The sequence below is a fragment of the Colossoma macropomum genome, unplaced genomic scaffold (assembly GCF_904425465.1).
Source record: "Colossoma macropomum unplaced genomic scaffold, Colossoma_macropomum, whole genome shotgun sequence".
NCBI lineage: Eukaryota > Metazoa > Chordata > Actinopteri > Characiformes > Serrasalmidae > Colossoma > Colossoma macropomum.
The window spans coordinates 33,641,820-33,661,553 of NW_023494807.1; the positions used below are offsets into that span (position 1 = coordinate 33,641,820).

Consider the following 19,734-nt stretch of genomic DNA (forward strand, 5'->3'; position numbering starts at 1 on the left):
TTTACTTGTATTTGTTTACAGGCTCGTCTTGCCCAGACCGATATGGTGGCCATACTGATGTGTCACAATTATGGGCCAACACGGCATCTATGTGTATATGTCTATGACTTAAGGCTCGTTTAGGCTCAGCGTTAAATACGGGTACGGGTGGAGCTTCTGTCTGTACTCTGCAATCATTTTATCCATATTTGTGCATGTTCTCTAAAAGCTTACAGATACAGATGAAATGGAGAAGTACCACCGGAAGCCATGTGGGGGCAGTGTAGCCAAGTGAAAAGAATTCTGGTGACATAGTGTAAAGAATTCTCCATCCACATGTCACAAAGTATTTAACGGCTTCACAGACACCACAGTCTACAGCGCTGCCTCTTTTGTAGTTGGTACATTATTGTGACCTCCTCCACTGGACTGCCCTCTAGTGGACATACTGCTTATGTGGGCAAAGATGGTTACATCATTTGAAACGGATCTGTCTAATAATATGCATGTCTTGTAGGATTTGAAATGATGTATTAATTAAACAGCAAAGGGTGACTCACTGGTTGAACAGGATGTTGTACTGGGGGCACATGCCCAGAGACTGCCGTATAGCATCCATATCCGTCCGAATGTCTTTTCCCATTGACGTAAGCCGTTCCTGATGTTGGTGGAAACAAGCCAGTAAGGATGGACCTAACAGAGCAGGAAACTGGTATGAGAAACCCCTGGAAAAGAACCTTTCCTAGCTTGTTAGCAGGATAAATTAGCAGTAAATGAACATGCATAAGTGTATGCACAAAAAGTGTGAAGGGCTTACAGTGTGGTCGTCTTTCCTGCTCCGTTGTGGCCGAGGAAAGATGTGATTTGGCCTTCATAGAAGGTGATGTTGAGGCAGTTCACAGCTGGCTTTGCGCTTCCAGGATAAACCTTTACAAGATCCTTCACCGACACTCCCACCAACAGCCCCTCTGGCTCAGGCTCGAAGAACAGATTTCCTGCGGAAGCAAGAGGTTTTACTGCATCACTCATTTCACTGTGGTGGCAAATCAGAACACATTCATATACAGTGTATTAGTAGAGCGCGGTATGGGCAAAAACCTTTATCATACACTAAAAAGGTTCTCTATAGAACCATCTACAGCTCATTCTCCATCAATCTGAAGATGACTTACTACTTACCCTGACATCCACCAGCTTCTCATTTGAATTTTCCCATTCCGCCTGAAAAGGTGCTGCAGTTACATTCTGGTGCCATAATGACAATAACTGCTGCACCATTTAAGGTGGAATGGGAAAATTTGAACGGCAAGCAGGCGAATAAGAAGCTCACTTCAGCTGCGTAGTTTTAATGCTGGTAGTATTTTTTTGATAAGGTGATTCAAGCTATCAAAAAATAGAGGCTTTACTATACACAGAGGTTTCATGTGTGAACATTTTGACAAAGAACCACTATTCATCTGAACACCATCTCATCTCCATGCTAGGCTAATGGCAAACAGCTAACCCCAATAGATTGGCTTTCCCTTCCACTCTCTTTTCCCCTGTTAACTCCTTAACTCATTACAACAGAGGTCAGTAATATTTGGACTGCGGTTCGAGTCTGGACCCAGACGCTGTCCTATGCGGACCTGGATCTATAACCGATAAACTATGGAGAATTATTTAATTTCGACAGGGTGGTCCTATTGTAATCAGCGTAACATTTCTAGTCATTACAGTACAGGTTTAGCGGCCCGTGAAAGTCACAGACCAATCGCATGCGTTGTAAATGTCCAATCAAACTTGCTGCCTGTCTGCAGTCACTTTGAAACCAATCAAAGTCTGCTTAAGTGATGGTCTACAATATTATCTCTGATATGTGAGGTTAATCATCATCATCATCATCATCTTAAGTCTATTAATCCAGATCGGGTCACAGTAGCAGTTGGAAGAGCAGAGAATCCCAGGTGCCCCTGATGACCAACCTCCTCCAACTCATTCCGGGGGGACCCTGAGATGCTCCCAGGCCAACTTGGAGAAATAATCCCTCCGGCGGGTCCTGGGACGACCTCGGGGTCTCGTCCCAGTAGGCTGCACTTGGTAAACCCCCACCGGGAGGCGTCCAGGGAGCATCCTGATCAGATGTCCGAACCACCTCAACTAGCTCCTCTCAGTGTGGAGGAGTAGCGGCTCTACTCTGAGCTCCTCCTGGATGACCAAGCTCCTCACCCTGTCAGGTAGAGTGTAGCCCACCACCTTGTGAAGAGGCTCATTTCTGCTTGTATCTGTGATCTCATTTTTTCAGTCATTATCCAAAGCTCATGACCACAGGTGAGGGTCAGGATGTAGACTGACTGGTAAACAGAGCTTTGCCTTATGGCTCAGCTCCCTCTTCACCACTACAGTCTGCATTACTGCTGCCTGTCCCAGCCTGCGGCCGATCCCACCATCCCTCTTTCCATCACTCGTCAACAAGACCCTGAGATACTTAAACTTCTTCACCTGGGGAAGGTCCTCTCCCCTCACCTGGAGTGGGCATACCACTGCAGCAGAGACTGCCAGTTTAATGGGAATCAGAATTTTCACATTTGTTTTTACAAAGAAAGTTTTGCTTTTTTAAACGTTTAGCTTGTAGCGTATGTTGTAAATACATCTACAGCAAAGACATTTTGTCTAAGAGAATTTGTCTACTTTTGGCTACCACCCTCGGCCCCTCTTACAGGCACTGTGTCCGTTCAGCTTCAGATCAGTGCTCTTTTTGCTCTACTCGTTTCTCCCTCACCTGTCAGCTCTGCCATTTCTTCATCCGGGGGAGGAGCATCTCCCTCTCTCTTCAGCTGCTCCTCTTTCTCTCTCTCCAGCCTCTGGCGTCTGTCCTGGTGCTTGCACTGTTTGCGGGAGCCGTTACAGTCAGGCTCCACCGCAGGGCTTTCTCTGTCCTCCTTCTGCTCTACCTTCTCCACGTTCTCCACATTCGCCGCTGGAGGCTTCTCAGGAGCTGCAGAGGGAAATGGAGATGGGTCTGAACATTTCCCCCCTACCCCAAGTGCAATCAAGGCTAAGGTACCTAACAACTGAACAACTCTACACAACTCTATGGCAAGCAAGTGGTGATTTAAGTCTGCATTTAGCACCATGATAATTAGTGTATATAAGCTTAATTGACTATCTCTAATAGACTTGATTATGAGGTTTCTAACACTGTATAATTCACTGTTGTCTATAAACGTGGATTAAAGTGTGTTGTGTAGTTAAAAACAGCAGCAGGCGTCTGGAGGCCTGAATTCTGTCCGTAGTTTTGTCCGTTTTTGTAGATAAAGAGGTTTGGCCAAAAAACTAGTGATGTCTGAATACTGAGTACACTGTCCTAAATGTATTTAGTAATGTATTCCATTACAATACATAAAAAAGTAACATATTCAGAATCCATTTAGAGTACATATTGATAAGGCACATGGGGAAAACTGTTACTGGTGGCATTTTCCTTCATGTAATTCTTCTGTTAATATGTTGAATGAAAAATTCATTTATTTAATTGGAGTTACAGAATTCTTAACATTATTTTGGCCGATCACATTGATTTATCAGTCCACTCAGGCTTTAGCAGAGCTCAGTAACGCTGAGATTAATAACTGATCACATTGATTTATCAGTCTACTCAGGCTTTAGCAGGAACTTCAGTGTTTGTAAAGAAAGCTGTTTTTTGAGTCGTCTGTAGACTGTTACTATGCGCTGATGGTGTTTCTTTTTAAGATTGTTTTTTTAGTGTGTAAGTATTCTAAAAGTATTCTTTTAAAAATGTAATAAAATCACTGTATTCTGAATACTGCCGAATACTGAACATGTAACTCGGACTGAATACAGATACTTAATTTCTGTATTCTGAATAAGTATTCCCAATACTTGTATTCTGTTACATCCCAACCCCGTAAATAACAGTGTGTCACACAGTGTCAGACACCCCATTAGCAGGTGGTTACACAGGTAAAAACATCATCACTTTAACGATATTGTAGTACCTGGATCAGCCATGTCTGAGTGGGGGCGCTCTGGGCTCTGCCAGTAGGACGGCTGGAGAGGGAAGTAGAACGGACGACCAATCCCATACTGGCCTGCAAAAATGCACAAGGTAGTTCTACATAAATTAACCAACCATACAGTCAAACTCCACATAAAAACTCACTGTAAGCTCCAAAACATAAGAGCATTAAGTGGTGAACTTGTTCTCATCAGACTTTGCAGTAATAAGACAGAAAAGACTCAATATGCAGTGAGTGTTCTGAGGATCCAGATACTGACCTGGGAAAACATTATCTAGATACCAGGCTAGAACAGCATAGAGAAACGAGTCGAAGAGCATCATGCGGATGGAGTTGAGGAAAGAGTACTCGTCGCCCTCTAGTGGGCTGGTGCCGATGTTGTCCCACTGCAGCCCCAGGCCCTGCTCCTCATAGCGGGACAGGTACTCCGTCCCAAAGCCAAACGCCACTGGAGACAGCAAGCTCTGAAAGAGAACCGGGATTAAATAGTTAGATGGGAGGGGGTTAAAGCAGCACTATATAAGATTTTTTTGTTAACACTGAAAGAAGTAGCACTGCTGAGTATGGAGAAAAAATAACACTAAAATATGCTGAGCGTGTCCTGCTGTGAGTCACCCTGTAAAGCCTGAAAATAATCATTTAAAAGTCAGAGGCGTCGAGTTTTTCACACCACGTCGTACGTCTTTACTTATTAACGTCACACACAGACTCTAAAAGGAGGTCCGGCTCGATGTTTCGGCCTCAAATGATCTCAGAATCAACATCACACTGATGAAGATGTGATGACTATAGTAGATAATTCTCTCACATCCTCAGAGACGCTCCTTCACCGAGTCTAGACTGAGTTCTCTTTGGATTCTCTTTCAACTCACTCGCATAAGTCAGATTCATCCACTTACTGGTCCAAAGCAGAACCAATGTTACAAAATGTTCTTCCACAAGTTGGGTGCAATTACATATTTCCACCAGAGAGGTCTCCAAATCCCCAAATCCTACATGGTGTTGCTTTAAGTGTCAAGACAAGCCGTAGTCAATGTCTCAGTAAGACTGACAGCAATGAACCTGCACGAGACCTGGTACAGTAACCAGCACAACTCATGTGAACAGAAGTCGAAACATCAGCGGGGGAATAATAAGGTCTTATAGCTGGTAAAGTGGAGAGTTCCAGTTTTCATGAGTGAAAAACTTCATGGTGGTTTATGACTCTAATGGCAGACTACTCGAGGAAAAGAGGCACTTTTGTTCCAATGTTTTAGCAAGAAAAATGATAAAAGGGCTGCAAGATTCAATGATGTGAAGCCTGAACAATAGTGAATATCAATAAAGGTACATACCAGGTTTTAAGTGTTAAACTGATATAAAACGAAAGTTCTGGTCCTAAAATCTGATTGGCTGAGCTGCGTTTGAAGCCGTTGTAAAACCCACAATATACCACGGCTCTGACCGCCTCACGGTGACTGAACTCTGTATCACTGCGCCACGGCACGAACAACCCTTCAGCGGTTAATGGATTAATCTTTGACTCTAACGCTGATCACACGGAGCACCGAGTGAACTGATGAAGTAAGAACCTGTTTTTTGTTTAAACTGAGGAGCTGATGACTTATGTTCTTAACTAGAACCAGCTAACAGGCTAAAAGATAGCAAACATGCTAAACAGCTCCATCATTAATAGCACAGGCTTGAATTAAAGTACTCATGATATGATTCACTGAAAAACGGCAGTATAAAGTCTAAAGAACGTCACCTGAATGTCTCACACACTTCAAATGTCCGTGTTTCAGTCAGAAGTCAGAAACCCAGACTGAATCCCAAACGGCTCCATAGCTAAATACTGAGCTGTGTAACATTAAGTTTAGAAATTCTAGCTTCTGCTGTCAGACAGTGACTGCCTGTCCAGTATGAATGTGGATGAATCCCAAATGACCGTTTTTAGCGACACTTTGCTCTGCTGGGCTGCAGGAGTCAGTATTTAAACTCCTACGTAGTGCACTATGTAGGGAGCAGGGAGCCGTTTGAGATTCAGCCCCAGCGTGAGAAAAGTGGCGTCGTCAGACTGGCAGAAAGACTCACAGTGGTGATTTGGTGACCAGAAAGTACTTATAAACTGAACGTTTCTGCATTAAACAGTGCTGCGTTATCATATGTTCACTATTATATGAAAAAAAGTTTTAAAAATCATGAACTGTCTGCAGTTTACAGTGATTGGCGACCGAACACTCTTCTCCTCATTCAACAATCAGTGGTTGATTAGCAACGATACCGTACTCTAAAGGAACTACATTTCTTGGTGGAATACTTGTTTATGTTGGTTTTTATTAATAATAACTTAAATAATTATCTAAAACATTGTGTATTTTAATATGTTTTATGTTGGCTGCCGTGATAAAATCACTGTAACCCACTGCCTTTCGTGGCTTATTGCTTTAATATACTGTATTCTACAAGTATTATTTTCCCTCCTCACTCATAATGTTTGTGTTTATAATGTTAGTGGAAACACTAATTCATTTCTACATGATCATTTTCCTCTCTTTATTCCTTACAATTAAACAGGCTGTTCTTGTTGCAGTGCCTTTAAGACTGATATATGTAAATGAGCTCTGTTCTGATTGGCTGTGTGTTATTCAAAAAGCAGTCCATGGAACAGACTGGTAAGTTAAGTCAGGGTTTTGGAGGGAAAGATAACCTTCAGCTGCTTCTTTCAGATGTGTGGATCGTTCGGAAGCTGAAAAGCTGCTTCCCAACAGCCAGAAACAGCACAACGTTTAATCGTTTTCCCACAACGTCCACTCCAGTCACTCTGATACAGACTGTCTGCAGGAACACTGCAACACTTCAACACATGACAGGCAGTCATATGTACCCGTGTTCATGGTTGAAATCACAACCGTGATGAATTCAAAACGGACAGTTTCCCCAGCTTTGTTTCCATATATCGTCGCTGTCCAATGACAAACAAGTATTGCCAAAATAGTAATTTTACAGGAGAGAGCAGAAAACATTCTTAACTTTCAATGCAAGTCAATGCAAAGAAATTTTATTCCGAGCGATTTTGGAGCATTTCTATTTGTCCAATCATCATGGAACTCAGTGTAAAGCGCAGCTGCTGTGTTCAAATGCTGTAGAAAAGTAAAAATAAAAAAATGGAGCTGCATGTTTTTCTTTGGACAGAGACGATATGGACTGTATAGACTGTGAAGTGAACACGTTTTAAAACCTGAACGATGTTCACAGTCTACTTAAAACACTGATTTCAAACAAGCGAGGTCATTCAGGCCTCCATCATATGGACGCTTTAAGTGTTCTGCGACTGAGACCCAGCTAAACGTACATTTACCACTTCATGTGTTCTATATATTTCTTATGTAGCACTTATTTAGACTGAGCCTGGAGAAACTACAAAACTAAAAAGCTCAAAAATACTGTAAGAGACATTTCCATATTTTGAATACTACACAGCAGGCCTGCGAGCGATATCTCCTGGAAAGTTCTCAGATCAGGTCAAAACCAGTGGTGGACGAAGGACACAAATCATGTACTTGAGTTAAAGTAGAGACACCCAAGGTAAAATATTACTCCAGTAAAAGTAGAAGTTCCTCCCTTTAGACCTCCACTTGAGTACAAGTACTAAAGTATTTGCCTTCAAATGTACTTAAGTATTAAAAGTGAAAGTACTAGCCAAAAACGGACTAGCCCCTACCTACTTGACCTCAAGCCCTTCGAGCTTTAAGTACAGCTCGGCTTGACCTGCCGTCCTTCAAGACGAGCATCTAGACTTTTCTCTCTACTGGCACCCAGGTGGTGGAGCGAACTCCCACTGGCTGTCCGAACAGCAGAGTCTCTCTCTGTCTTCAAACGCAGACTGAAGACCGTCTCTTTATACAGCACTTAAATGACCACTGAGTTAAGTACTTATTGTAATGTATTGTATTGGATTGTATTGCACTGCTCTGTGTTTAACTCTGCTCCTGTTTTCTCTGGGTATCAACAGGGACTTTTGTTTCTAGCAGTGTCTGAGCTGGACTGGCTTTCTCTCTAACCTATTGGTAACTAGCAAAGATACTTTCTCTAGATAGACAAAGCACTTTTTGTAAGTCGCTCTGGATAAGAGCATCTGCTAAATGCTGTAAATGTAAATATGCTAAACGATTAATTAACTTAATGCAACTTCATTACAACTTTAAGTTTAATAAAAACTTTAAACTCACAAATGAGTTTCACTAAACTGCATCTGTAGGTCTCTGTTCATAAACATAAACTAGACAAAACTAATTTACTATAAAATGAAATGTGTTTGTATAAATTCAGAAAAAAGACACGTCAGTCTCAACTGCATATGAGTACATATTTCTATATTGTGGTCTGTTTACACAAAGTTAGGTTAGTTCATCATTTATGTTGAATAGACTCTCCCAAAATTTTACGCTGCTGCACTGATGTTGAACCGTGTGCTGCACTGGGTCGGTATGACCAACAGGTCAAAACAAGCTCAAAACAAAGTGACCGCTGTGCCCTGATTGGTGTTTTTGCTTTGCGCTTCTTTTGTTTTGACATGTTACGTTTTTATACACACATAAACCAAAAGGAACGACAGATTTCTCAAAATGTAGTGGAGTAAAAAGTGAGATATTAGACTCTGAAATGTAGTGGAGTGAAAGTAAAAAGTCGCCGACAGATACACGAAAAAGTACAGAATTACATTTACTTCGTTACTGTCCACCACTGGTCAAAACATTCCAGCACAGCTGTTAAACAGAATTCGCCGGCTCACCACTGCGAGCTTCATGTTTTTGGTGATGCGGTCCTGCCAGGCGAAGCACAGGATGTGAGGCAGATACAGAGTGAAGTAGATGATGCCGCTGCAAGCAGCAGCCAAGTTGGCCTTGTTGAAGAACACACTCATCAAGAAGCTCTGCATGATGGTGGCCGTGGAGAAGGTTAGCAGGAAGAGGAAGAGGATGATGGGGTTGCTGTAGTTCAGCACCTTTCCAGTCTGGAGACACAGAAGAAGAAGAAGCACAGAGTTTCCGTCAAACCGTCCGTCTGTCACCCCGACTGTCTTGGTGTCCTACACTCTTCAAGGGTTCTTTAGTAAAGGTATCCATGTAGAACCATTAGTTCTATATAGAACCATCTACACGCTTAAATGGTTCTTTGCATGGTGAAATGGTTCTTCTTAGTGCTATACAGAACCACATTCAACACATTCTCCATCAGTCTGAAGAACCATTTCACCATGCAAAGAACCTGGTGTTGTATATATTTGTGTTTTATATGGTTCTACATAGAACCTTTTTGAAAATCGGTCTATATAGCACCAAAATATTACATATATACATTACATAACCAAAATGTTATGTATGCTATTGTTATGATGTCAAGCTTGTGACAATAGAATAATTTTCTAAAAGGTTCCATATAGAACCATATACAACACATTCTCCATCAATCCGAAGAACCATTTCACCATGCAAAGAACCTAGTGTTGTGTGTGTGTATATATATATAATCTTTTTGAAAAATATTCTATATAGCACCAAAAAGGGTTCTGCTATTGTTATGATGTCAATTGTGTAACAACAGTTTTCGGTTCTATTTACAACCATTTTCAAAAAGGTTCCATATAGAACCATATACAGCTCATTCTCCATTGATCTGAAGACACTTTTCACCATGCAAAAAGCCCTTTAACCATGCAAGTGGTTCTTTGAGCGTTTATGGTTCTATGTAGTTGTCTTCACTAAAGAACCCTTAAAGAACCATCTTTTTTAAGAGCGTAAAACGCCTTGAGTTTGTACAGAGTGCATTACACTTCAACAGAACTCTCTAAGATGGGATTTCAACACTTGTCACTACATGTCAGTTTAAAGCCTGTCATTTTCATTAAAGTGCTGTAGTGAAAAGTGTCAGACTGGCTGCGTCACTAATAGAAGTAACCAGATAAATGGAATAGAATAATTTATGTGCTGCACAGATCCACTAGAGGGCACAATTACTCCATTAGGGAAAGATGAAAGCTTAAGGGCTCAAAGAAAGAGCCCAGATCTCTTTGAAGGGGAATTCCATCAATTTTTCAAACTTCCTCCATAATTAAGCAGTTAAGACGTAAACCGAGTCGTTCAGACTGGTTTGGTGTGAAACGCCTTTTTGGCCTAAAATATTTTAAATATATTTTTAAAATTAATTTTGCTTTGCATCCCCCTGTATATATATATATATATATATATATATATACATACATGTGAGGGTCCATGGGGGTCCTGACCACTGAAGAACAGGGTAAAAGGGGGCTAACAAAGTATCAGAGAAACAGATGGACTACAGTCTGTAACTGTAGAACTACAAAGTGCACCTATATAGTAAGTGGAGCTGAATGAGCCTAGAAACAAGGACATAATGTTATGCCTGATTGGGTTCTTTAGTAAAACAGGGGTTCTATATAGAACCATGACCCCTCAAAAAACATTTCCATGATTAAAGGGTTCTTTGCATGGTGTGAACTAATTCTTCAGATCGAAGGCCGGACTAATTATGTATTGTACATGGTTCTACATAGCACCAAAAAGGGTTCTTCTATTGTTACAAGCTTGACATTGTGACAATAGAAGAACCACTGAAAAACCACTTCACCATGCAAAAAACCATTTAAGCATGCAAAAGGTTCTTTGAGTGTTCAAGGTCCTATATAGAACCACTGTCTTTACTAAAGAACCCTTAAGGAACCATCTTTTGTAAGAGGGGGGCCCCTGGTTCCTATCACCCCCACTGTAGAGAAATCGGTCAACTCTACTCTTCATGACTTTGTTTACATCTCAACGACTGATTTATGTAGAATTTTACTAAATCGGTGGAGTTCCCCTTTAAAGGAAAGCTTCACCCATACTTTGTCCATAACTGGCTAAAAGCTGCAGATTCCTCATCAGTGAAGATCCCAGGCCCAGCAGTGAGCATGTACAGTGTTCTGCTCCTCACCATGACAATGCCGGTGAGCAGAACGGTGCTGATGGTCATCATGATGAAGCTGTCGATGAACCAGGTGTACCAGATGACCCCGTTAGTGACCCCCATGGCCTTCAGTGTCTCCTTCAGCCTCATCTCCTTCTCCAGCACTATGCTCTTCACCATCATAGACACAGAGTAGATCCAGGCCAGCACCATGAAGATGGGGAAGCAGCGGTTAAGGGTCAACATGAACCTGGGGTCAAAAGAAAGGAATCAGTGCACTTTGCCTTCTACAGAACACGTTAGCTCTGACCGCGGTGCGAAAACTCGACTGTTGAGATAAAAACTGGGAATGCATGTAAAGAAGCCGTAAGTCGTAAGTGTTTAAAGCTCCCAGCTCCCTTGATTAAGGACCAGATACGCAGAGTTCACCAAATAAATCACAGCTTGTCGGGACAAAACCTTGTGTCTCTAAAAAGGGAACTTCACAGGAGAAGGAAAACTGTTATTACCTTTCACACACATCTAAGCTGCGTATCCTCCTCACAGGGGAGCTGGAGCCTATCCCAGCGGTCAGGGCGGAAGGCAGGGAACACCCTGGACAGGTCACCAGTCCATCGCACACAGACACACACGCCCAGGGTCAATTGGAGATACCAATTTAGTGTCTCCATTTGGCCGGACTGCATGTCTTTGGACAGTGGGAGGAAACCCACACAGACACGGGGAGAACATGCAAAGGATCCTGGTCACCCGGCTGGGGAATCGAACCCAGACCCTTCTGCTGTGAGGCAACAGCACCACCCACTGCTGCCCTTCTTATCTTTCAATGGAAGTAAATGGAGAAATATTCCAAGTATTTTTGAATCATTCCTGTTGGTCCGTTCATCAGGACATTTTGCCACAACATAAACGGCAACTGCCTTTTTCAAATTACATCAGAAAATTAAATACGATAATTCAGGGTTTTGTCCTGACAGCAGTGACACTGAGTGATACTCACTCAGAGTACATCAAAATAAGTGTAATTGATTGATTTTATCAGACCCCAAAGACGAGATTTTAAGTGAGACATATGAACACAACTTGAATATTAGTTCTCCAGGTGTTTTCTGCTGCACATACTTCTCTCTTTCTTTTTCAGTACCAGAATCTGATGCTGGTAAATCGAGGCCAGTGGGGAAGAAATCTGATCAATTTTCATTTGGAAATTTTATGATGCTTTCCTATGTTTGCTTTGATCCTCACAGCAATGTAAGAAGTGACAAGTAAATTATAAAGTAACAAGTAGCAATAATTATTCATATTGTTATTATTTGTGCGTCATATGTTATTATTCCATATTTCTGCTAAACTGCTTGTTAATTTCTCTCCTCTACACTGTTAGAAATGAAAGGTTCTGTTCAGGAACATTTTTCGTTCATCAAGGTACAAACAGTGTAAATGTTCCCTCAAAGCTCCAACAGTGGTTTTAAGGTCTGATTGTGAACCTTAAATAAGTTTTTCCAGGTGAAAAGTTCGTATTTGTACCTTTTCATAACCGAATGTTTTAAACAGAACAGTAAAATAAAAGCCTGGAGACGAGACGGGGTGTGTGGAGTCAGTACAGCTTAGAACATATCATTTCAGTGGATTATGGTTCAGTTATGTTCCCTGACTGAAGGTACTGAGATGGACCCTTGAGGGTTCCACCCCAGTGACAAGAGGGGAACTGACCCAGAGGCAGTCTAGTACCTTTATTTCTGAGAGTGCAGGGTTTATAGTATTTTTTTAAATATGTCACTACTGGTATATTCTGTCTGTTCAACTAGGGGTGGGCGATACGGCAAAAATATGATATACGCAATACATTTTCACGATACGATATGATATTATGGCACACAGACGCCATGCCCAGTAGCGCCACATTGACTTTGTTGTGATATACAGTTGTCAGACAAGGTGTGAAGTAAAAGTTTTGTAACTGTATATTGTAAATCTCCAGCTGCCAGTAAAGAAAAAGAAATGGGATTTCGTCATGTGTCAGAATTATAGTTAGCATGCTAGGATGCTAAACGCGTAGTCCACTTACATGTCATCTACGTAGCAGGGGTAGGGCATCTGCTGGACATAAACACCCATGGGCCAGTCCTGACCCGTCTGCAGCTTCAGGACGCCGTGCTCTATCATGTCCTGCAGGTACGCGAATCCGCCCCAGATGTAGCGCAGGTCCTCCATGGGGTCGGCTCGGGGGCCGGGGTCCCAGTACCTTTCACACGTACGCAAGGGGACGTCAACAAAGTTTACACAAAGTGGTGTTTATCATCACGGTCATAAATTCCATCACATCACAATCGCAACTGGTTCTGCAAGGGTCCTTTAGTAAAGACAAAGGTTCTGTATAGAGCTATGAACACCCAAAGAACCATCTTCATGCTTGATGGTCAAATGGCTCTTCAGATTGATGGAGAATGTGCTGTACATGGTTCTATATAACACCAAAAAGGGTTCTGCTATTGTGACAACCTTGACATTGTAACGGTAGCAGAAACTTTTGGGTGCTATATAGAACCATTTTCAAAGGCCTTCTATGCAGAACCATATACAACACATTCTCCATCAATCTGAAGAACCCTTTCACCATTAAGCACGCAAATGGTTATTTAAGTGTTCATGGTTCTATACAGAACCATTGTCTTTACTAAAGAACCATCTTTTTTTAAGCGTGTATACGGTCAGTACCTAAATACAGAGCCCTGCTGGTGAGATCCAGTGTGGCCAGTAAGGCGTGAGATGATTAAGACTTGACCACAGCTTAATATTCATGATCTCGTTCTCACACCTTACTAAGCCGTGGCCACACATTATTTTTATTTATAGGGGATCTCACCAGCAGGATCCGTATTTAAAAGGTCATAGAACAAACTGTGCGTTTCATTACAAACATGGTGAAGCAGCATTTAGCGGCTGTGCTGGAACAAATTCCCAGAAGATCTTAGAGAACCTTTAAAAAGAACGTCTTAAAGGATGTTTTAAACTGTGAACCAAGTTAAAAAGTGGTCAAATTGTTCTTCAGATTGATGGAGAATGTGCTGTATAATGATGGGTAAAATGGGTAGGTAATGATGGTGTTTTGGTGGGTAATGATGGGTAATGAGGGTGTTTCTGGGTAATGATGGTGTTTTGGTGGTTAATGATGGTGTTTTGGTGGGTAATGATGGTGTTTTGGTGGGTAATGATGGGTAATGATTGTGTTTTGGTGGTTAATCATGGTGTTTTGGTGGGTAATGATGGTGTTTTGGTGGGTAATGATGGGTAATGATTGTGTTTTGGTGGTTAATCATGGTGTTTTGGTGGGTAATGATGGTGTTTTGGTGGGTAATGATGGGTAATGATTGTGTTTTGGTGGTTAATCATGGTGTTTTGGTGGGTAATGATGGATAATGATTGTGTTTTGGTGGGTAAATATGGTGTTTTGGTGGGTAATGATGGCATTTTTGTGGGGAATGATGGCGTTTTGGTGGGGAATGATGGTGTTTCGTGGGTAATGATAGTATTTTCGTGGATAATGATGGATAATGATGGTGTTTTGGTGGGGAATGATGGGTGTTTTGGTGGGCAATGATGGTGTTTTCGTGGGTAATGCTGGTGTTTTGGTGGGCAATGATGGTGTTTTCGTGGGTAATGCTGGTGTTTTGGTGGGCAGTGAAGGTGTTTTGATGGTAATGTTGGTGTTTTGGTGGGTAATGATGGGTAATGATTGTGTTTTGGTGGGTAATGATGATGTTTGTTGGTGGGTAATGATGATATTTGTTAGAAAACGTTGGAGTTTTGGGGAATTATGATGTTCTCTGGACAATAATGTGATCCCCTGTGTAGAGTACAGTGTAAAGTCAGGGCATTTGTAACGGTGATATGGCCGGCTAAATCTAGGAAGGCTGTCCACTGTGAGCAGACTGGGTCAAACAGAGGTGCCGTGTGTCACCTGTCTTTGATTTTGTTGGTGCGCTCCACTGCGTCGATGTCCATGCGGATTTTGTATCTGATGTGTTTGGGCAGCGCCGTGGTCCAGGGGTACATATCCATAAACACAAGCCCGGCCCAGAACTTATTCTCCTCCAGCAGATACAGAGCCTGGTGGCTTAGCTGGTCTTCATCCATGTGGCCCACAAACTTATCCAGGTTTATACACTGCAGAGACACAGGGACAGTGTGTGTGTGTGTGTGTGTGTGTGTGTGTGTGTGTGTGTGTGTGTGTGTGTGTGTGTGTGTGTGAGCATGGGGAAAACTTCACATGGGCTCCTATTTGTTAATGTGGGCACTGTTCTAATATAATATATATAAACTTTCAAGTTCAATTTCCTATGTTCTAGATAAACTTACAGAGTCAGAACTGTTCACAGTGGTGGTGATAGGAACCAGACGTCCACCTCTAAAAGCTCCCTCACAGAAAGTTCCTACATGAAATGGTTATGAATTCACTGCCTGATGACTGAGACACTGTTTTATGATAGTTTAGAGAACTTAAACTCCATTCATGGTGGAGGGATACATGCAGGGCGCTGTGAGGCAAAATAGTCCCCAAAGAAAACTTATTATTTCAGATTTTCCACTATTTTCCATCATCAACATTCCATATAGACTCAGAAGACTCGTGTAGGTTCACTGGTGGTTCTGGATAGTAAATAAAATGTCTATATTTGTGTTGTAGTCATGGCGACCCCTGGTTCCCATCACCACCACTGTAAAGACATCTGAACCGTTTCACACCAAACCACTCTGAATCGCACAGTTTATGTTTCAACAGTTGAACGGTGCAGATTTTTTTGACTGTTTCATATTTTATGTTCTTGTGATCTCAGGAATTGTTCTCTTCGTTCTCTTTATCTGTTTGTATATACAGAAAGGTGATTGATATATAAATAAAGATTTGATTTGATTCTGGTATGCAGGGGAGCGACGGGAGGGCATGTGTGTATGTGGGTCTGTGTGTGTGTGTGTGTGTGCGTGTGTGTGTGTTTTACTGATTTAGAGGAAATGCCTGTTATAGAAATGCCATTAGAAGCCTTTCATTCTCTGAAGTGCTCTACTTGTCATGGGAAAATCACCCAGCTTACTCCGGCTATTATCTGGACGCCTGTTATTCTGCAGTTTTCTCTCTCACAGTCCTTCTCCATGACACTGAGGCTGCAGAGGCCTCTCTGTGTGCACCATGTCTAATGGACCATTCACATTACTGTACAATGCCACCATACAGAACACACAACAGTAAGGGTGGGAAGATTAATCGATTCTTAGACGCATTAAAAGATTCAGAATCAATTCACAAAATGTCATAATCAGGTTTTTATTAAGGCTTTGTGTTTCTCCCACTAGAAATAAACTCATCACGCCCAATAACACTATAAACAGGGATTAATATTGTCTAAAGCCTGCGGTTCTAGTCTCTCTAGAAAAGACAATGGTTCTATATAGAATCATTTGCATGCTTAAATGGTTCTTTGAATGTTTATGGTTCTATTTAAAAACATCGGGCCTCATTCTCCAACCGTTCTTAAGAAAACATTTCTTGTTGGATTTGTTCTGAGGTAAGAACAGAATCTACAAACACTCAAGAGCACAAAGGTGAGAACAGTTCTGCGCTTTAAGAACACGTCATGAATCTGACGGAGACTTCTTCTTAGGACCTTTATCAAGAACACACTTAAGAACCAACTTAGGGAGATATTGGTGAACGAGGCCCGGTAACTCAAATTTTCAGGAAGGCCTGCTTGAACCTGCAACTGCACTGACTGGTACTAGTGATGGGGTGTTGACTTCAAAAGAGTCGGTTCTTTGACTCTAACGCGACGGGGAGTCGGGATCGATTCTTGGCCAATGACTCTGGGAGTCTTGCTGACCACTTACTGATAACTGTGGCCCCTTCAGTTTTAGAATGGCTGCTACGCAACTAAAACTTTAGCTATTTAAAAATGGATTTATAGAATTTTTTTTGTATTTTTTATATGACATTTGTTTAAATGTAATTTTGCTTTCTCCTTCCACTTTTCAGCTTTCTGTTTAGGCCACCTACAGACTTCACAAGTGCACAGAGTTCAGGCTACATTCCAAATAAGCTGACATAACTCATTAATGACAAATAACATAAGCTATAGAAATCCAAAACTGAAATCAAGGTGCATCGAGAATGGTTTTATAATTGCTTCCAGTCACCCTGAATTTAAATCAAATAGAACTGTAAAGATTGTTAAACATCCCCACATCCTAAAACCCTTACACTGCCTACCAGTCTGTTCCAGTATGGGTTTTAAGGCTCTATAAATGTCTTAATGGTCAGCAGCAGCGTGTTTATCTGATCTGCTGCAGCGATATGAGCCGAGCAGAACTCTCAGATCATTAGGAACTGGTCAGTCAGTCCTGCTGAAGGTGAAGACTAAACATGGAGAAGCAGCGTTTAGATACTATGCTGCTCTTAAATGGACCCAGTGGACAGAGAGCATTGGAAGAGCCCCGACACTGGACAGAGCAGCTTTCAGCTCAGTTTAAACACTGATACCTCTACTGCTCTTCACTCCTCTAACACCGCTCTATCATCGTCATTTCAGCTTCAATTTTAATTTGAATTTCCTTACTATTAATGACTGCACTGTATATATATATATATATATATAGAAACAATAGCCTCATAGTTTCAGCACAAAAGTGAAGAAGCAAACTTCAGGCACCAAACATGTCTTGGCTGATTACATTTGGGGCGGGGGGCGGGGGCGGGGGCGGGGGGCGGGGGGCGGGGGGTGGGCTGAGGGGTGGGGGGCGGGGTTAACTGTACAAACAAGATTTTAGGCTGAACTCTTCCTTTAAGGGTCTCATCCTGGGGGCTGCCTATCTCTGTGACAGCTCTGAACGAGCTAATTGAGTACGGTATGTATGGAAAGCACAAAGGAGGCCGTGACATTCGATATGCACCACGCTCAAACTCTCAAATCAATTTAGGGGAAGAGGCCCTCCAGCACGGGACAGGAGGGAAGGGGTCTAGAGCTGCTAGCCTGAGTGATTTAGCCCTTTATTCCTCGATAAAGCGTCCTCATTCCACAAAAACTCAGCGGCCCCTCTTAATCACGTCCATACAAAAGGTGTTCCTGCGCGCTGTTACGGCCGGCCGGTCGCGTTCCCTTTCACCCAGCTGGCTGCGGCGCTAAGTGGCTTTTCTCCTGAGTGTAATCAGCGCTCTGCAGCAGCTACGGCTGAGAGTAACACACAGGGTGTGCAGAGCGGCCCTGAGCTGCTCGGAGGAGATTTTACACTTACAGAACCGGGCAAAAGTTTGGATACACCCAGGGTCATTGGAACGGCAGAGCCGAGCGGGCATTTGACCCACCACTACAGACCCACAGACCCACAGCTGTTTTACTGCAATGCACAAACAAATGCACTGCATCACAGTTACAGATCCAGGTCCACTTGCTTTGTGAGTTCAGTTTGGTTGAGTGTGAAAGCTGTTATCGAGCTGGGAGTGGAACAGAGAACCGATCTCTGGTCCTCCTGAAATTGGTGGTCTGAAGGAACTCTGGTGGGTCTGCTGTGCGTGTGGAAGCTATCTGCGTCACTTCCCGTTTTAAGAGCAGTGGACCGGTGATCCCTGCCCGAGTTCACTGCTGGTGCGTACGCATCTTTATGATGGTCCACATCAAATCAGAGTTTGTCCACATAGTCTGCTTTTTTTTGGGGGGGTGAGATTTTTCCCAATTTAGTCGTATCCAATTCCACCCACTGGCTACTAAAACAGAAGATAGCCTGGCACTTTTTTGGTCAATGTTTACTTCAATATGTGTTATTTTACAGTTTCGGCATCTTCACTATTATTCTATAAGGTGCAGAATAGCTGAGGTAGGAACAAGGAACTAAGTTGCAAGTAGTAAGTCTCAAGCCTTGACACCCAAGTCCCGAGTCAAGACAGCTGAGTCTCGGTTCAAGTCACGAGTCAGTACAGGTGAGTCTCAAGTCCTAATCTTGGAGTCCTAAACAGGTCAGTCTGCATTCTTCAGCTAATTTAAGGCCATTTCAACACTGAACACTAAAAGTGATGGTAACTGTTATACAGCCTGTTAATGTCAGCCATGTGTGGCTGTGTATTTACATTAAAAAAATATGTTTCTTTATCTCTCCAGATATATCCAGAGACACTGGTTTACACAAAGAACTGAACTACACATGAAAACTATTTTCAAAGTATTATTAAACTTAATAAAAAATAATATTTAAAGATCAGGTTTGATGATTTTTGAGAACACTGGGCACATAGGATTAAAATACAGACTAGCTCAGCACTAAAAACAGCTGCTAGTTTGAACTGAATTTAGACGACAGAAACTAAAACGACCAAGCTGGACAAAGTTTAGAGAAAAGGGCAACATGATGGTACGTTGACTTTCTATTCACCAGTTTATTTATTTGAATTTTCCGTTCCACCTTAAATGGTGCAGCAGTTACGTTTGGCTGCCTGTCTGCTGCACCATTTAAGGTGGAACAGCAAACTCGAATATAAAGCTGCCAAATTAAAAAAGTCAAATTCAGCCTCGTGGGGAACGCTGCACCTGTTTTACCTGCAGAAGCTGTTAAATTCAGTAAAATGGAAAGAGCTGTGATTATTTTGAGGAAAATGATCAGTTCGCCTGTCTGACTCTCCTCGTTTCCTCTTGAGTCTTTCCGAGTCATGAGGCTCCAGTCCAAGTCAAAGTCAGAGTCACTGGTGTTCAAGTCAAAGTTGAGTCACAAGTCTCGATTTTTCGAGTTGAGACTCAAATCATCAAAT

At 42.2% G+C, this 19,734-nt stretch overlaps 1 protein-coding gene across 1 annotated transcript in view; it reads right to left on the reverse strand.

Annotated features, from left to right (window-relative positions):
• LOC118797176 (retinal-specific phospholipid-transporting ATPase ABCA4-like) overlaps nt 1-19,734 on the reverse strand; it is an 88,566-nt gene that overhangs the window by 35,676 nt on the left and 33,156 nt on the right. The window contains 10 exon segments of the mRNA XM_036556430.1: nt 540-619; nt 621-672; nt 797-974; nt 2,741-2,938; nt 3,978-4,070; nt 4,258-4,462; nt 8,773-8,994; nt 10,974-11,196; nt 13,015-13,191; nt 14,908-15,113. Of these exon segments, the coding sequence (XP_036412323.1) occupies nt 540-619; nt 621-672; nt 797-974; nt 2,741-2,938; nt 3,978-4,070; nt 4,258-4,462; nt 8,773-8,994; nt 10,974-11,196; nt 13,015-13,191; nt 14,908-15,113 (1,634 nt within the window).